The 20,460-nt window shown below is 37.2% G+C and overlaps 1 protein-coding gene across 1 annotated transcript in view; it reads right to left on the bottom strand.

Annotated features, from left to right (window-relative positions):
* Positions 1-20,460, bottom strand: part of ITPRID1 (ITPR interacting domain containing 1) — a 104,987-nt gene that overhangs the window by 23,119 nt on the left and 61,408 nt on the right. The window contains 6 exon segments of the mRNA XM_082632438.1: positions 12,225-12,282; positions 16,903-16,964; positions 16,967-17,176; positions 17,179-17,413; positions 17,415-17,477; positions 17,481-17,488. Coding sequence (XP_082488564.1) covers positions 12,225-12,282; positions 16,903-16,964; positions 16,967-17,176; positions 17,179-17,413; positions 17,415-17,477; positions 17,481-17,488 — 636 coding nt within the window.

Genomic DNA, 20,460 nt, shown 5'->3' with positions numbered 1-20,460 from the left:
ATGCTTCCCAGCCTCAGACACCAAATCCCCACAGCAGATGAACCCGGATGCCAGGCTGAGGCCACCAGGCAGAACTACAGAGCAGAGTAATGCTGGGTGACCTTCCCGCCTGTTCGGTTCCTTTCCATTCACCCCAACTATAACCACCCAGCCCTTTGTTGTTGTTGATTTTTCTCCCCAACGCAAGCTTCCGACTATAAACAGCCAACTACAAGGGCAATAACTGTGGCATCCTACTGGGAGCTAACGCAGCCTCTCGTGCAGGCGCTGGGTCCTAATACAGGACAGTGAATAAAGCTTCATTACAGAACAATGGAGTTAGCTGCCAGAGCCTACAGATTTGAATAAACAACAAATAAGCAACATCTGTTCCAGCATATGTGTATGGTAAAAGAAAAAGTCACAAAATAAAAGAATGTGTAAATGCCAAAAGCAACACGAAACTGGCATTGCTACTGTAGAGTGAATTTTTAATTGCACATGCAAAGAGGCAGGCTGTGGGTATTAGCCTCACGTATGTCTTGTTGCTGCCAGCCTGGGAGTATAGACGAATTTAATTAAATAAGGATTATCCCTTCTCCCCAGTACAATTACTTACTTATAACAATGATAAAATTGCCTAATAAAAATTGTAATATTTCAAAAACAAGCCTAGAAAACACCCTGCTTCCTGTAAGTCGTTCAGGGCTGTTTGAATTTGAGTGTGTCTTTTAAAATTGTCTTTGCCTACTGCCAACGAAGAAAACAACAAACAGTAACCCTTATCATAAAGCCCGCTGCAGTTAAACAGCCAAAGATGGTATTATGGAGAAATATAAAGAAGACACAGAGCAGCATGGGAACTGGCTTTCGTGGGGTGTGCAGAAAATTAAGCAATTGGACTCAAATTGAGGCCAGGCGCCTGAGCCAAGGGACAGAGCCACTGAGACCTGTGCTCCACCAGTGTATGGGTCCTAATCTATCTTGTGAACAGGCAGTCTCAAGTGATCAGTTCCCTTCATTCTGGCTATCCTTTTCCCTGTGCACTAATTCCCCCAAAACAAGTAACACTACCTAGGCCAAGCGAACAACCAAAGAGGTGGGCACTCCTGCCCCTCTTCTCATTGCCAGTGGAGTCCATTTTTACCTTCAAGTTAGCAAATCACACCATCGGGGAGGTCAGTGGTAATAATCCAGGTATGAAGCCATAAACACCAAAGTAGATTCCTGTGTAGGAGGTTATTATAGAAATCAGTATCTTCTGAGTCTCGTGACGTAAGTTTGTTTTATATTTGAGCAGTGTTGTTGTTTCAATAGACTTTCTGCTCTAGGGTTTAAGGCAAGTGCTAAGAGCTCGTCACCATGGGGATTCTGTCAATGCCAATTTAGAAGGCAACCAGAAACAAGAGACAGTCAGGGACTCTGAGACGTGTGGCCATGGGCAACCACACAATCTCTGTACATCAGTTTCCTCATCTGTGCAATGGGAATGATAAAAATAGAATCCACCTCCAAGGGAGGATTCAATGAATTAATAGATGGAAAGTGTCTGGAAGTGTGCCTGACACAGAGTGAGCACTCAGATGTTGCCAGGAAATTAAAATGATGCTTTATCAAGGCACTTAAATCTGTACTTGGCTCTTTCCGGGATGTTAGCAGCTTTCAATTCATCTTTTGCTTTTTCCTCTTGACACTTTTGCACAATTGTACATTAATAATTAATTAGTTTCTCCTAAATCTTGTAAGCTCCATGAGACTAGGCTCTGTTTGACTTCCATCTGTAACCCCAGCACCTAGAACAGGTTCTTGTATGTATAAGTGCTCATTGAATATTTGTTGAATGAATTAATTCAGTATGGAAGGAGGACAAGATCTTGGCTTGAATTTTGGTCCTTCCCTTGGCCAGGTGTGTAAACTTAGTCAAGTTAATTTATTGATGTCTTATCTTTAAAGAGGAAAGAATAGTGTGATCATTACATTAAGTAATATAATTAAAACTGCTTGGGACACTACAAATCTGTGTATTGATGTAAATTGTTAATTAACAAGGAAATGCTCCTTCATAATAATTGTAATTGATTGGAGTATAAAGTTCAGCAACAGATTTCACATATATTCTGATAAACCAACTTTCTGAGAGATGTTGTTGAAGTGTGTATAAAAGTGAAGTAAACTATCTGCATTACTTAGTACTAAATGCAACATGAATAAAATGAAGGAGCAATTCACAGATTTGAAAGGTATGTACAAATTGGATAAATTCCTAATTTGCAAATATTGAAATCTATGACAGTAAAACCATGAAAAAAACCATGCACTACATTTTAAGCTAGTCATTATACTCTGCCCTTAATGCACTGTTGCAACATTAAATCACTACTGATGAATTAGAATTGGGAACTCTTTTGGCTAAGACAAGAGAAGCCCAGAAGGCGACATGACCAATGTGGGGAGGCAACATGTATGATTGCCTGATGGGTCAGGCACTGTGCTAGGCTTACTGGGTAGATAGGACAAGATTCCTACTCCTAAAAGGAACACAGTTTGGCACAAGAGAGCCAGGTTACAGTTTCTCCAGTAAGTCCTGTGGAGGGGTCATTCACCAAGGGCAATAATAGCAAAAGGAAGCGGGTATAGGTAGAGAAAATAAAGGAGGAAGAATAGCAGGGACTACGGAATTTGTCTGCCTAACAAAGGAAATAGGCCATTTTTGGTGTTTTCTAAATTCGAATACCAGCCTCTTTGCATTAACAAAGAAAGAAGAAGAGAGAGGGAGAGGGAGAGGGAGGGAAGAGGAAGGAAAGGGAAAAATTGAGAGAGGATAAACGATACTAGTTTAGTGGTAACTGATGAAGAAGACGACTAACCAGGAGATAGGATATAAAAGTTATCTCTTCAAAGTTCTCTAAGTCCCCAAATATACTGAAATTGTAAAAATTAACATTTAGGATTATCTTCACTGAATGATTATTCTGTGTAGACAAATTAGAAAATACAGATAGCAAAAGGAGGAAAAACCAGATGTAATTCTATTATCTGGAGATTGCCATTGTTAATACTGTGATCTCTCCCTCTTTCTCTCTCTCTTGATTGATCAAAGGATTGATTTTTGTTGTTGTTGTTGGAGGGCTAAGGGTTAGAAACTTGTTTCAAACATTTTCATTTGTACTGTATAAAATGTAAGAAGGGGAAAGACAAAATATTATCTGAAACTCATCATCATGAGATGGTCACCAAACTATTACCTGGAGTTTATCTCATATGTAATTTTATGTGTATTATATGGATTAAATATGTAATTTTATATAAGCAAATTGAGATATTTTTTTGTAGGAACATGAGTTTTATTTTGACTTGTTTTTATCTCCTAACTCTAAGTCTTTAACCACTGTGGCGTAAAATACCAGTTGTGTTCTCATTAATCACTGCATGATATGCAGCATTATTTATTTAAACAATTTTTTATGTTGGATATCTAGGCTAGTTCTGTTGTCTTAATTTAATTTTTTGAGTGTTTTTATTTTTATTTTTCACACCTCTTTTATAACTGTTTTAGGATAACTTTCTAGAGGGTGTGCACAGCTCAGAAGGTAAACCATTTGCAATATTTCTGATACCTGTTGTTATATTGCCTTTGGAAAACAATGTGTATCCTTGACAACATTAGATTATATGATTTCTTAACCCTCCATCAATTTAGTAACTCATTTGTCTATTTTAGTGTAATTTAAATATATATTTCTTAGATTACTACTGAGGTTGAAATTTGCTTCATTTACATTATTTTGTTGAGTAAAATTCCTACTGATGCCTTTGGTTTTTGTTAAATTTTCTCACATTGGGAAATATTTCAAACACTAGAGGGTATAGAAAAATAAAACAACAAATACCTATTCCTTGAAACCTTCCACCAGCTCTGTTAAAGCGCAACATTTAGCCATAGTTTCTTCAGTTTTTTTTTTTTTTTAAAGGAAACACCACAGTTACAGTAGAAGCCCTTGGTTTATCTTGTCCTGATACCATTTCCTCAGTCCTTTCCTTCCTTCCCAGTTAACCAGGATCCTGAATTTGGTGTTTATATTTTTCCTTGCATATTTTTATGCTTTTACTTTAATATGCATTAATACAGGGCAAAATGTTGCTAATATTTGTGATATTTTCCCAAGTGGATAAATTAACTTGTTTATTATCACTGTTGTGTATTATTCTACAGTATGACTATATTATAATATCTTTAACGGTTCTGTTATTGATTTGATTGCTCTTAGGTTGTTTTAAGTTTTTCACTATTTCAGTGTTGCAAAAAAAATATTCTTATACCTCCATTCTTCTGCATATATGTGAATATCTCTCTAGGGCATATACTAAAAATGGAATGGCCGAAGCAAAGAGTCTGTGTATCTTAAACTTTACTAGATTTTGCTAAACTGCTTTGAAACTGCTTTACAAAATGGTTGTACCAATTTATAATCTCACCAGTAGTGTAAGAGTTCTCCCCTTTCTCCATAGGCTTACCGGCATTTGGTAGTATCAAAATATAAAATTTTGCCAATATTTTGGGTTTAAAATAGTATCTTATTTAAATTTACCTCCTTCTGATTATAATGGGATGAAGCATTTTTTCTTCTTTATTGGCCAACTTTTCTGTGAATTGTATATTTTTATGTTTTGTCCATTTCTGTTTAGTCATTTGCCTTTTTACTATTTTCCTATCAGAATTTTTACTGAAGTTGTGTTGCACTTCTAGATTAATTGGTGAAAATTTAATTTTCAGTAAATATACTGTCTTCATTTAGATATATTCCAAGGTACTTTTATAGGTTTATTGTTTTTGTTGAAATTCTGAAAGAAATCCTTTTTTTTTCCCCATTAATGTCTTCGTTTGGTTATTGCTGATGCATGGAAATAATACTGATTTTTGCATTTTGCTCTAGAATTCAACAAGCTTGCTAAACCTTATTATTCTACTAATATGTCTATCAATTCTCTTGAGATTTCTATGTAGACAGTCACCTTGCCTGCAAAGGTGAACAGTTTTTAAGTTTATACACTTCTTACTTTCATGGTGTTGTCATTCTGCTTTGACCTTTAGCTCAATGTTGAATAAAAGCAATGTTAGCAAGTTTTGTTCCTGGCTTAATGGAATTTCTTTAAGGTTTCTTTGCTAAGATTGATATTTGCTGTCAAGATTTGATAGATGCCCTTAGATTAAGAAGCTTCCCTTCCATTGCAAAGAGTTTTTATTTCTTTGTTTTGATATTTAACCATTAATTACTTTTGCATTTTGTTACTTTCTTTTCTGCATATTTTGAGATTATTAAATGTTTTTTGAACTGTTAATGGATAGGTTTTAAGTGATTTTACTGATGATGGTCCCTCTTTAAATTTATGGGAAAACACTATTGCTCTTGTTAGATGTTTGATATGCAATAAATTTTATGTAGTAAAAAATAATAATCCTGTCTTCTTTATGATGAAAATATACTTCCAGTTTGTCATTTACCTTTTCATTTTTTATGGTTGTTTTCACATGCAGGTTTTCAATTTTAGGTAGTAAAAAATCTATTAATTTGTTGTATTTTAAGTAAAGCTTTTAAAATCATTCTCTATTTCAAATGATATAAATATTCATCTATATTTACTTCTAGCCCTTTTGTAACTTGCTTTTTTTCTTTTTTTGCATTTAGTTGTCTATCTTTTTTTTTTTTTTGCTGTACGCGGGCCTCTCACTGTTGTGGCCTCTCCTGTTGCGGAGCAACAGGCTCTGGATGCGCAGGCTCAGCAGCCATGGCTCACGGGCCCAGCCGCTCCGCGGCATGTGGGATCCTCCCGGACCGGGGCACGAACCCGTGTCTCTTGCGTCGGCAGGCGGACTCTCAACCACTGCGCCACCAGGGAAGCCCCTAGAGTACTTTTTTTTCTTGCAGGATCTTAGTTCCCTGACCAGGGATTGAACCTAGGCAGTGACAGCTTGGAGTCCTACCACTGGACTGCCAGGGAATTCCCAGGACTATGTTATTTTGAGTAACATCTTAATCAGTCAGGACATTGTCCTAGAAGGGCAGTGAAGGGAATACTTCATGAATCTTCCTTTGAGAATGACTTTAAGCTGCCCTTGCATATAGAAAAAATATGAATGGGTATAAAATCATTGGTTCACATTTTCCCACTTCTAAATTATGTGTACATCAGTTTCCTCCCATCTGCCATTTAGTGTTCCTAATGACATGTTGGAACGTTTTCACTTGTAAGTAATCTGTACTTTTCTGTCTGGAAATTTGTGGATTACCCCTTTCCCCACCTTATCATTGTATCTCATACATTTTACTGTGATATTTAGGTGTTTTCATTTCCTTCATGTACCTAGACTTAATAAAAACTATTTTTGTTGCAATATTTATTTATAAAAGGTAAGATTTAGCTAATTTACACTGCTACTGCACTCCCTTTGTCCTTGTATTTCTATCTATCTATCTATTATCTATCGTCTATCTGAACATTTCTTACTTTTGCAGTCTATCAGCTTTAATCATTATCTTGCCAACCTTCTATCTAAGGTAAAGACATTAGTGTACTGTACTGAATGTTTTCTGTTTGCTCCTCCAGATCTAGTCTCCTTTCTTCTCTACTCTATGTGTCCCTTATTGACCATATCAATGAGCTTCCTTGATCTCTGGGTTTGGCCATTGGAGATTGGAGGATAGCGAGAGAGGGAGTTTGGAGTATTTATTTTCCCACCTGCCTCCCTGCTGGGTCATCCACAGCTTGGCTGCCTCACTCTACAAAAAGCCACAGCTTTCCGTACAGCTGTTCATCCCCCGGTTTCAGCCACTACTCCTTCCCCTGTCCCTGCAGTCCTAAGAGTGGTAATCTCTCCCTAATATTTCCAAACCTAGGATTTGGCACCATTCATTGCTGGGTTTAAGCTTGCTCGTAAGTTTATGGAAACTACTTCTCAGTCACCCAGGTTGGGTGCCATCTGTTTTCTTTTTGGATGAAAGTCCCTGTTCTTTCCTCCACCTTTCTTCCAACTTTTCATCTACCACATCCCAACAGCTATAATTCTACCTTCAAAATGTTTATGTGACCAGAATTAAGTCTCTGTGTTTGCCCATTTGTTGATTCTCGAAGCTGAAAACCAATCAACAGCATTTACATTGTTATAGCTGTGTAAATATGATTCAATGCAGAGTCTGTAGTTTGGTCAGGTGGCATTTCCTTTTCTTTATGCCCATTGCCATCAAATGGTATTAGATACCATTAATTTTAAGATTTCTATTATTTATGTACCACTAAAAAAGGAAAAAACCCTCTGCCAATTAAATTATGACCTGCCATCAATTGTAAGATGTATCTTGATTTCAAGGAAAAATTGTTCCTTATAATTGATGAAATACAGTGGTCAACTCTTCCCTTGTCCTCTTGACTTGTTCTTGAGCAGTTCTCGGCCTGGAGTCACAATCCATTTCACAGCCTGCATTATTTTTCTCATTCAGCAACCACATGTCTTCCAACTGCAGAGGAGTCATTTCAAAGTTGTATGGTATGGTATTTAAGAGTACAGACTCTGGTGCTAGATGACCTGAATTTGAAACCTGGAACCACTTTCTACTATCTGTGAGGCCATGGAAAGTTACTTAAACCTCTCTGTGCTTCAGTTTCTTCATCTAATAATTAGAAATAATGATAGTGCCTAACTCAGTGGTTTATTTTGAGGATTAAAAGGTGTAATGCATGTGAAGTACCCAGAACATGTGAAGTACCTGTTACACTGTGACTGTCCTTGTTAAATATAATGAAATTGCTCTGTGAGTGGTCTCCTTTAAATGCCCCTTACTGCTTGGGTCTCAAAGTAGCATCCTCAGTCCTCCTCCAAATGGTAGAAGGGCACACAACAGGGCATTACTGTTCCTCAATTAAATATCTTCACCAGTCTTTTCTTTCTCTCTGCAACTTGTCCCCTCTTTAAATACACAATGAGCTCAAGAGTTGTGGAACTGAGTCCTACAATTTCCTTAGAAAAGTTGCATATACAGATTTGTCACATGTTGACTTTGTATCTGGTATCTTTTTTAGAACCTCAGTCAAAACTAGGACGGGAAGAGTCCAACTCTAACCACCTGTTAGGACTATGTAATATACTCCTTGGATCTGTCTTCCTTGACATTTTGTTTATTATATCCATTTCATTTTTCTATTTGATTCTTAAATAATTTCTCACACATGTCTCCTACTTTTAAAATTCAGTTATTTTTCTGCAGTATTCAATCTGTCACTTACTGCCTTCATTGTACTTTTTCGAATTATAATTTAATTTTTCTATCAGCTTTTTGCTGATAGAAAAAATCACCTCTGTGATTTTTTTACTTTTTTATTCATACAGCAGGTTCTTATTAGTTATCTATTTTATACACATCAGTGTATACATGTCAATTCCTATCTCCCAAGTCATCCCACCAACCCCCCCCCACCCCCCCCTGCTTTCCCCCCTTGGTGTCCATACGTTTGTTCTCTATATCTATGTATCTATTCCTACCTTGCAAACTGGTTCATCTGTACTACTTTTCTAGATTCCACATATATGCATTAATATCTGATTTTTATTTTTCTCTTTCTGACTTACTTCACTCAGTATGACAGTCTCTAGATCCATCCACATCTCTACAAATGACCCAGTTTCGTTCCTTTTTATGGCTGAGTAATATTCCATTGTATATATGTACCACATCTTCTTTATCCATTTGTCTGTCGATGGGCATTGAGGTTGCTTCCATGACCTGGCTATTGTAAATAGCGCTGCAGTGAACATTGGGGTGCATGTGTCTTTTTGAATTACAGTTTTCTCTGGATATATGCCCAGTAGTGGATTACTGGATCATATGTAATTCTATTTTTAGTTTCTTAAGGAACCTCCATACTGTTCTCCATAGTGGCTGTGTAAATTTACATTCCCACCAACAGTGCAAGAGGGTTCCCTTTTCTCCACACCCTCTCCAGCATTTGTTGTTTGTAGATTTTCTAATGATGCCCATCCTAATTGGTGTGAGGTGATACCTCACTGTAGTTTTGATTTTCATTTCTCTACTCATTAGTGATGTTGAGCAGCTTTTCATGTGCCTCTTGGCCATCTGTATGTCTTCTTTGGAGAAATGTCTATTTAGCTCTTCTGCCCATTTTTTTTTTAACATCTTTATTGGAGTATAATTGCTTTACAATGGTGTGTTAGTTTTTGCTTTATAACAAAGTGAATCAGCTATACATATACATATATCCCCATATCTCCTCCCTCTTGCGTGTCCCTCCCACCCTCCCTATCCCACCTCTCTAGGTGGTCACAGAGCACTGAGCTGATCTCCCTGTGCTATGCGGCTGCTTCCCACTAGCTATCTATTGGTTTTTTAATGGTTGCTTTAAATCCTCAAAATTTCACAGTGTACTTTATTTTCTATTTTTAGTTTTATTTATTTATTTTTATTTTTATTTTTTGGCTGCATTGGGTCTTCATTGCTGCACATGGGCTTTCTCTAGTTGCGGCGAGTGGGGGCTTCTCTTGTTGCGGAGCACGGGCTCTAGGTGCGCGGGCTTCAGTAGTTGTGGCACGCAAGCTCAGTAGTTGTGGCTCACGGGCTCTAGAGCGCAAGCTCAGTAGTTGTGGTTCACGGGCTTAGTTGCTCTGCGGCATGTGGGATCTTCCTGGACCAGGGATCGAACCTGTGCCCCCTGCATTGGCAGGTGGATTCTTAACCACTGTGCCACCAGGGAAGTCCCTCGTGGTGTACTTTAATATTGTGCCATTTCACATAAGATGTAAAAACTTTGAGCTATATTGATCCATTTACCAACCTCCCCTTCCTCCATGCTGAAAATGTCATATGTATTACATTTATGTATGGTATAAACATCACAGTTCACTATCATTAGTCTGAAGAGCTTCCTGTAGCATTGTAAGTGCACTGTAGAACTATACTAACGAGTTATGGTCATAATTTCCAAATGAATGTAAGTTAACTCTCAGATTAGTCAAGGCATACCTTTCCTGTCACTATAATATCAGCAAACACAGAAAAATTACCACAGTATCTAGCAGTTCACAGTTAGAGGCTCTTCCAAGAAATGCCCACCAATAAAAGAATGACTACAAAGAATCATTTAGAATCCTCAGAAATGAATATTTTCAGTGAGATGAGAATTGTTATATGTTTCCTTCTTATATTTATATGCCCTCGTCATTCCAGTGATAATTTTTCAGTGATAAAGGGAGGATGGTACATTTATGGCCTTGGGTCCCCCTTTCATAAGAAGAAATTTTGCTCAAATTCATTTAGGGAAATGCTTAAATACACATTTTCTGCTAATATTCAGAGTATTGTGCTTGAGTAAATGAAATAGTCTTTAAAATATCTTTAAGTTTTAAAGGTATTTGAAGTGTTCATCACATGCCTTCATCTATTTGTATGTATATATGTGGCTTAAAACTACAATTCATTATTACTTCCATGGTTCTGTGGATTGATTCAGCTTAGCTATGTGGTTGTTGCTTGGATTCTCTCAGGCAGTTGCAGTCTGATGGCATCTGGGTTGGAGTCATTTGAAAGTTTGACCGAACTGGGTAACTAAGATGGTTTATTCACAGGTGAGCTCATTCAAGGCTGTCCCACCAGAGTGATCACATGTGGCATACCCACGTGTTGCACTTTTCACACAGAATGAGCTAGGGCTAGGTTCCCAGAAGGAATATTCCAAGAGCAGGTATCTCAAGAAACAGGAAGCAGCCAGGTGGGTTAAAGGATAAGCTTGAAAGTGGCACAACATCATTTCTGCCATATCCTATTGGTCAAACAGTCCATGTGCTTTCCTCTTTTGAGTAAAGTCATCTTTTGAACTTTGTGTAAACATTCATTCATTCATATGTGTATATACTTAATATGTACGTATATAATTCATATATATGTAATCCATTCATATATATCAATCAAAGTAATAGTTTTCCCTTTCCCTATTAATCAAACTAGTTTTACTTATTTTTTCTTAGTCCTATTTTTTCTTGGGTTAACAACACTGTTTTTGAAAGTAATAAAATCACTTTGCTTTACTATAATTCAGATTTTCTCCATTAGGCTAACCTTTACCCATCTTAATTTGTTCTATGAGTTTGAGATTAAATGTAAATTAGTGCTTTTGCCTAACTTCCCAAATGATTTTTTGGAATGACTGGGGAGACTTACATAGTATCAGCAGACCTCTTAATTGAATGTCAAGGAAGGCAATTCCTATTGGCAAGGGGACCTCCAGCTTCACTGAGAAGCGTTCAATTAGATGGAAAACAGATGCTTATTTTTGTCTTATAAACCTCAGTGCAGGTTAGTGGTAATTACTTCGAAGAGCAGGATAACAATTTATGTAATCAGCAGGACCCTATAATTACTAATGCATAATTTCTAAACAGCGTTTAGCAAAATGAGGCCCATACATACACTTTGTAATGAAAAAAATGTGTTTGACACCACACTAAATTAAATTTTAAATTTGCATATTTTCTTCTAGGAAACACACAAGCTTCATCTGCTTTATTTTGCTTCACTAACCCCTACTTTTAGCCCTTTTATAGGATCATGGAAATGCTGAATCACAATGATGGCTGAATGGCAGCGTAAGAACCAGTAGTGGAGAAAGACTTCCTTCTCTGTGTTCTAGGGTAATATAACACCAGTTTAAGAGAAGATTTAGAATGTTACATCTAGGCAATTTGTTTCCACTGTGAGATTAATATGATGGTCATAGAATCACTTAATGTAGACTATAAGTGCCAGCAGAGAACTTCAAAATTATCTGTACTTATCTCTTTATTACAGACGGAAAAACTGAGGTCCAGTAAAATATGACTTGTGCAACAGCAAGCAGTTTGCAGTAGGAGTAAGGAAGTATTCACTCAGTTAGTCCCAGGTCTGTGTAAAATCCATTTCATTAGCCTATTTGGGCCATATAGAGTTTTTGTTAGACAATAACACATACTACATTAGCCCCAGGGATACTGGACATTTCTGTAGTAAGTATTTTGAAATTTACATGTACATATGCATTGCTAGCAGGTGTTTAATAATAGTAGGTCGAAGTAGTAGTAATAGTAGGTATAGCAACTGTTGAAGATAATTTAAGTTCTACATATTAAGAAAATGAGCACTAGTTATTGACATTTTCTTTGTGAAAGACCATTGATGAAATTGTACACCTTGATGAATTCTTACCTACAGTTCCTGAGGTCATGTCAAGAGGATTACCAGCCTCTTCTTCAAAGCTCTGGACCTGAGACACCAAAATGCATCAGTCTCATTAGAAACGCTTTCATAATAAATTCACTTCATTTATTTAATCAACATATAATGAATACCTACTGGCTGCTGCCAAGAGGATTAAACATGATTTCTGAACTCAAGAGAGCTAACAGTCTGTGGCAGGCAGGTGGTATGTACAAGGCACTCATAACAAAGATTCAAAGAACTAAGGGAGTTAAGAAGAGGGAAAGGGAAAGATCACTTCTGGGTGGAAGGAATAGAGGCCCTGCCTGGAAAATGTGGCATTTGAACTAAACTTAAATAATATTATTACTATTGACCTAGAAATATTTCTTTTGTTCCTAAAGAGTTTTAACTATATTTGGAGCAAGCAATTTATTTCCCATACTTAATTTTAGCTCTCTAAGGGATTTATTTACAACTTGGTAAATTTGTGGAGAGCAATTCAGGAAATTTCATAACTCAGTTGCTATATAAAGCTTAGAAAGCTCAAAGAAAATTTGATTTTCAAATTGAGAGAGTAGAATTTATTTTAAAAATTCTTTTAAGAATTAATGAATATTACCCTATTAATGCCAATAAAATTATTGTTAAAACAAAATAATTATTTCTTTAAAAATAATAACAGCTTTCTATAGAAACTTGATAAATATAAAAAGTTAAAGAAGGTAAGAAATTGGTTACTGTTATTATTTTGGAGTATGTCTTTGCAGGTTTTCTTTTAATACATTAATTCTGGATATAGTAGCGTAGTCAAATTTTCACTCAAAATTTGGAGGGACCTTTTTTCCCCACATCATAAAATTTCTTTGAAAACACCATCTTCAATGAGTGCACAATAGGCCATATTTTGAAGGTACATTAATTTACTTAATGATTCTCCTAACGTTGGAAAGTTTTCTAAATTTTGCAAATAGAAATCATGCTGAGATGAGTATCTTTGTACATAAATCTATTTCTACATGTCATATTATTTATTTGGGATTCATGTCTGAATATTGAAGGCTGAATCAAAGGATGAAAACATTTTAAACATTGTGGTACATATGGCCCCAAATTACCTTTAACCCAGGAATAAACAGAGGACTATGAGGATATAGCTCAGCAATGTAAAAAGAAATATTTATTCCCTCTTTTTAATCCTTCATCTCTTTTTTCACAGAAGGTACTTTATACTTGTAACTGATTAGACATACTTCTTAACATTATTTTTACTTGTTTTGTAACTCAAACCAGTGTGCACCATATAAATTTTTCAGTATACTAAGTAAATTTTTTCTCTGTGACCATTATCCTGGAGAAAAATCCACTTTGCGCAATGTAAAGTACCTATTCATCTATTAAAAAAAAAAGAACAGAAACAAAACATTCCCAATAATGTAAAATGGAAACCAGGTGTATTCCTGGGTTATTCCACCTGGGCCCAACTTATTAATAATAATAAAAAAAAGAAATAATTATAACGTTTGAAACATTTCTCACCTAAACAAGATGCTGACTGGCATTGTTTAATAATATGGGTAGCATTCTTACATAGGAGTTCCAGAGAGCAGGATCCTTGTATGTAAGCGAGAGGGAAGGTTAAAGATGTCATATTGTAGATACAAAGAAGCATCCTAAGAGAGTCTACAATTACAGAAGTTTCATAAGTATTAAATTCTCATAATATATTTGGGAATTAAAAAAAAGAAAGGAACAGACTCAGTTTAACTCAGTAAAATTAAACACAAAAATGTTGATTTTTGCATTAAAAATCTATGTACAACTTGGTTGGAATCATAATTTTGAGAAGTGAGCCAAATATTACCATATTTAGCCTTTAGTAGGACTTTAGGGAAGGCATCATAGAGTGATCTGGAGGCAGAATTTGGCCAGAGTTGAAATTCTGATAGGTAGATATTTAAGTACATTGGTTTATGTTTTAACTGCCATGAAAATCTGCCAATTTCACACATAGTTTTCATTTCTTGTATTTTTAAATTTGCCATTAAAAAATGACTATTAAATCTGGCATTAGCTCCTGTTTAAGCTACAACCTACCCAAGTTTCATTTACTCATACATTGGTATTGAGTGAAAGAAATATTTTTCTCCCAGTCTGTGTGATGAAGATTTAATATTTTAAATATACATTTTTAAGAAAACAAAATTCGGGACTTCCCTGGTGGTGCAGTGGTTAAGAATCTGCCTGCCAATTCTGGGGAAATGGGTTCGAGATCTCATCTGGGAAGATCCCACATGCCGCGAAGCAACTAAGCCCGTGCGCCACAACTACTGAGCCTGCGCTCTAGAGCCCGCGAGCCACAACTACTGAGGCCCCCGCGCCTAGAGCCCGTGCTCCGCAACAAGAGAAGCCACCACAATGAGAAGCCCGCACCCACAATGAAGAGCAGCCCCCGCTCGCTGCAACTAGAGAAAGTCCGCGTGCAGCAACAAAGACCCAATGCAGTCAAAAATAAATACATAAGTAAATAAATTTATTTAAAAAAAGAAAACAAAATTCAAATAGTGAGTTTTTTAATATCATTTTGAAGGCTCTCTCTGCCTTATATATACATATAGTCTCTTACACAAATCTGGGCAAATACTAAAGAAACACCACAAACAAAGTTGGCTTCAAAGTTCAACAGAATATTTTGTTTTTATATGGAAGCCACTCACAGACTAAATTAATATTGTCAAATACTTCCAATATTAATTTACTCGTTTATGAATATTTACCAAGTTCCCACTATGTGCCACAAAATGTGAGGTTTTTATTTTTTTTTTATTTTTGGTGTCTGAGTGTGTTCTCCCTTACCACACCTATATATACTAATACGTATTGCTTTTCCTTGAATAACTGTCATATAAGAATATTTGAAAGTTTGCCATGCAAGGACTAGCATTCTTTTCCTAGTTCTTTATGTTGAATATGATGATATTTATCTCTCCCTGTACTCTCACATATAGATGACATACAAGGAACTTTGTTCTCCTCTAAGTCAGTATAGTTTGATGCAGAAGAAGCTTAGTAAGGGGACCGTGGAGTCTAATGAGGCTTGTCAACAGGCTGGAGTTTGGTGAATTTCCTGTTTGGATCCTAGGAAATAGACAGCAGACTGAATAATGATTTGCAGATTGTCTTTATAGTAATTTAACTATTAGTTTGGTAATTAAATAATTTTTACAAGATTGAATAAAAGAAAATACTCTTTTTTAGTGCCACCTGCGATTGTATTCAAATCACGGCACTTGACCAAAGCTCTGTTTTTTCTCCATTTATAATTTTTATTCATTTTATGCTATTGTTTTAAAGTCAGATTAATATTTTAAGGTTCTTAAAATAATTTTTGACATGACATATGCATACAAAAACATATACACATAGATATTAGGATCATTAACAGCTATATATTTTGAGGCAATTTTTATCTGTGGGATGGGGAGACCTACCAATAGGCATTCTTAGACTTCTTTTAAAGTTATTGTTAAGCTTTAACATCCTACGATTTCCTTGATTGTCTCAGCCCCCTGGCTGATTAAGAACCCCTTTTCTTACTCCCCAGATATCCAAACTTGTCTCTTTAGTGACATGAAAGTTCATCAGCAGAGCTGTCACTCTCCCTACCATGTTATTGGTTTTTGTGCTTATCCCTGCCATTACACTGTATTTCCCTTGAGGGCAGAGGCTGTGTCCCAGAGCCTCACATGTAGTGGGCTCACATGTAGAGTGTCTCACATGTAGTGGGCTCACATGTAGAGTGTCTCACCTGTAGAGGGCTCGAAAGAGAGTGGCCTGACCTTGGGATTGGCATATAAATATCCTACCCAACTTCTAAACAATTTACATGAAAAGGGGGAAAAAGCCTTGCTCTTCTGTACTTTCTCTGTAATTAAAGAATAAAGAGATGAGTGAAAATGTGTATATATTTTTTAAAAAAACTTTGAAGTACAGTTGGGTGTGCCATCTAAATGACAATGAAAATTAGCATGTGTGAATGAAGGTGGGATGAAGAGGCAAAGAATATGTGTGAAATGGAGGTCAAGCTATGTGAGTATCACTAAATCCCAAAGTCCCTACTTTTTTTGTCCAAGGCCCTGCATTAGGTGTTGCAAGGGAAATATCCCCAAGACATATTCCCTTGAGGATAAAATCTAATCCTCAAAGAGCTGACAGTCCAGCGGAGGAGGGGTTATCAACACACACACACACAATCTTTACTGTAACAAGCTCTCCCTGCCAAGGCTACGAGAATACAGAGGAAGAGTGGTGCGCTAGCTTCACTTAGTGGGAAGTAGTTGAACTGACCCTCAAAGAAGGTGAAACATGAAAAGTTAGAGGGTAGATGAAAGTATACTGAGATGCATAATAAAACACTGAGGAAAAGCAAAGCAAAGTGAAAAATAACCTGTGGATTCAGTTGTGAGCAAAAAAAGGAAAAGAAATGGGAGAAAGCAAAGGCTGGCTTCATACTAGTTTAGTTCTGACTGAAGTAACCAGAATGACCTTAAATGTCCTAGATTAAACAGAAGTTTGGAATGATAAAATGTAATGCTGAAGGGCTGAAAGGTGAAGGGGTTAAATGAGGGGTGGAAGGTAAAAGATGCCTTGGTGGGAGTTACTTCCCTTAGAAGTTGAGTACACTGACCTCTTCCATTTCGAAGGAGTCTGGTGCTTTGCCTGCAAGACAAGACAAGCTCTTGAGTTTGTAGTCTGAAGTGAGTTCTCCTTTTGAGTTCTGTCCTTGACTAACCCCTCAGACACACAGGAAGGAGGAGGCTGCTTGGCCAGCATGGATGCGTGAGGACACTGCTTGCTCAGAAGAGCTTGGGGAGGATCACAAGGTGTCAAGTCATCACAGGCTTGAAGAGACCAGTGCTCTGCTGAAAGAGACAAATGACTTTGGTCATGTTTGTTTGTCATGGCAACTCTGCTCCACACCCTGCTTCTGCAGAGATGATGGAAAATTTGTTTCTCATCTTCAATGACTGTGATGCTCCCAGGCTATAATCCCTTCTAGTGTTCTGCTTTGAACCTTTCCTAAAAAGTTCACCCGTTCTTCTTCGATGCTCTTTGGCTTCACTCACTGAGGTTCTTTGCGCACTTTTTCCTTCATCTTCCTCTTCAGCTTTGTTCTGTTGACAGATGTTGACATCTGTCAATGTTGACATCATTCAGCAAAGATGAGAAAGCACTGGCCACATGATCCAATATTTCCAGCTGTTAGAAACAGCCTGAACGATACAAGGAACACACAGTTTTTAGTTTCAACGAAACTGCATTCATGTAGTAAAAACTGAAGAGATTTGTTAACACGTGATTTTCAAGATGGAAAGGACTTTAAGTTTCTGAAACTCAAGTTTTCCTTAGTGTGTGCCATTGATTATTATGGAGGAGATTCCCCTACATAACAAGGTATCACTGTATTATAGGGAAAGAGAATGCCTTTTATATTTAGTTGAATATGCATGACTATATAGATTCATATAGTTTTTATGTGTTAATCTATAAAAACTATAGGCAAGGATGAATCTTGAGATTAATGTCATGTGTTAAAGTAAATGTCAAAGAGTGAACCCAGCTCTTTCATATGAATTGAGCTTGGAGATTCTTCCATAGCTTGAGGCAGTCACCATCCTCATCATCACCTCCATCATATCCATCTATACCCTTCACCTGAGAGTGTGGAAAGATCATGACATACGGTATCAGAAGGCCTGCATCCAAATCTCAGATCAACCACTCACTGAAAGTGTGACCACGAAGTAAATGAATTAATAGATTCATGGTGCTTAATCCTGTGCCTGGCACACAGTAAATGGCCAGTTTCTTCATCTGGAGAATGAGATAATAACACCAGTCTTACATATCTTTCACATCTGTTGTGAAAAGCACAATGCTACATAAATATCAGTTAAAATAAATGTGCACAACTCAGGAAGGGAATGTATTGTCTTCAGTCTTCCAAGAGAAGATAGTCATTAATGTGATAACCCATTTACCTTTCCAAACAAACCGGCTCCTCAACTTGTAAGTCCTTCTGAACCACCTGGCCTCACTCATTCGGGCAATATGCAAGAATTGGCTTAATTAGTATGTGGGAGAGATCTAATGTAGCAAGGGCTATTTTGTGGATGCATTGCCACTTTGAAAAAATTGTAAAACATATTTTTGGTATCTCCAGACAGTAAAACTACAGTAATGGAAACAGAAAATTTTGTTTTTATTACACAGCCTTCTCTCAACCCCAGTTATAGCATGAAGGGTTGCATAGCTCATCAACGGCCAAAGGCCCATCGGTGTGGAAGGATGCTGTCCTCTGTTCTGTTGTTTGCATCATCATAGCAATGCTACAGACTCCTCCATGAGCAAATCATTGTGCCTACCTGTCTCCTTCACCTGAAAGTGGAAGATATTGACCATTCATAATTCTACTACAAAAAAATGTGATGGGCGTCTTATGGAGGACTGTGATATTCTGTCAAGACCTAGAGGAACTCTTGGGTTCCAGATGTTTTCAGAAATATTCTGATTACGCTTCCCCCTTAAATTTAGTTGTAAGCTCAAGAGCATGACTGAATCATAATTCCACTTTTACGACTGTCTTAGTATCCTTTCTATAGCAGATTTTTATACTTAGACTAATACAAAACCTATCAATTCAATTGGTTCAGGCAATTCAGAGAACATAATAGTGTGAAGTGTTGGATGGGGGGTTTCGTTTGTTTGTTTCGCTTTGAGGTACACTGAAAATGAACCAACTGATTCTCATCCCTTCAAGTTGGAACTTTTTTTTTTTTTTTTTTTTTTTTGCGGTACGCGGGCCTCTCACTGTTGTGGCCTCTCCCGTTGCAGAGCACAGGCTCCGGACGCGCAGGCCCAGCGGCCATGGCTCACGGGCCCAGCTGCTCCGTGGCATGTGGGATCCCCCCGGACCCGGGCACGAACCCGTGTCCCCTGCATCGGCAGGCAGACTCCCAACCACTGCGCCACCAGGGAAGCCCCTGGAACGTTTTGTACTGACTTTGAAGGAGACATACTTTTCCATTCTGCCTATGGGACAACCAACTAATTTTACTATTGCTTGTTTTACATTTGACTTTCTCAGTTTTCTCGAGTTGAAAGTGTACTGTAAGTGTTGAGTCAGAATAGTTACCGTGCTCTATTAGCACAGTTCTAAGTGGTGGAAATAAGAGGGGGCCAGCAGTCACAGGATCAGGGGCCAACTCCTGGTTTCCCTATAATCCATGTGTCAATTTCATCTGTGAAATGTTTACTTCACAGATCTGCTCAATCACTCCTCAAATATTGGTAAGTGTTATTATTCTCCCCAAATAAATAATTGATCAAAGATTTTGCATCTCTGTGGGGCTTGGAGGAGGAGACAACAAAGAACGGTATTAATTTCTTCTAAAGGTAAAGAAACATTACATTGCAACACCTTCAGTTTTGCATACTCTTTTTAAAAAATGTCATTGCTGAGATTTCTGAGACCCATTTCACCCATATGAAAGCAGGGGAAACAGAAACTGAAATGAAAAATCTAAGTAAAACCTCTGTTCCTGATATTTATTTGAGAGAAACACTTCATCTCACTTGACTTTCTTTTCAGTGAATTTATTTATTTAGAAGAATTTATTTAACAGAATTTTGGCATGTTCCCCAGTCCAGAATTCTGCAAACTCTATTCCACGGAGGAGATGTTCTTTAATGCTAAGAGAGGTTCTGTACTGAAATGATTTTGAAAACGCTGCACTGCATCCCCTCTAGAAGACTGAGAGTGCACCTCAGCATATTAAACAAATCCTGCAGCAAATAAACCTGTTTAACTGTAAGCCATCTTTCTCTCAAATTATTTGAGCACAGTACACATACTCCAAGAATATCCTCAGTAGTGTCCTAGAGAAAAGTATTCCATTGACCATCGGTTGGAGAAAAATTGCAGCATGCATGATAACTATAAGATTTAAGCACAGTTAATCCACAAATCTGAAGATATGACAGATTTATAACTACCAATTACAGCTTGGGGTGGAAATAAGCAGTGTTCTAAGCCTCACAGATGAGAAAATTAAGGTGTCACTTAGTGACTCATGATAAGCCTTGCCAGATCCCGGTTTCTCTGACCTCTGGGTATGTGGCTATGGTATGTATTAGTGCTGTTCACCAGTATTGTCTTCCTTCTGGGCATGTGGTACGACTGCAC

This window comes from Mesoplodon mirus (assembly GCF_964341445.2).
Source record: "Mesoplodon mirus genome assembly, chromosome: 9".
NCBI lineage: Eukaryota > Metazoa > Chordata > Mammalia > Artiodactyla > Ziphiidae > Mesoplodon > Mesoplodon mirus.
The sequence above is the reverse complement of the archived record's forward strand: the minus strand, read 5'-3'. Positions and strand labels throughout refer to the sequence as shown.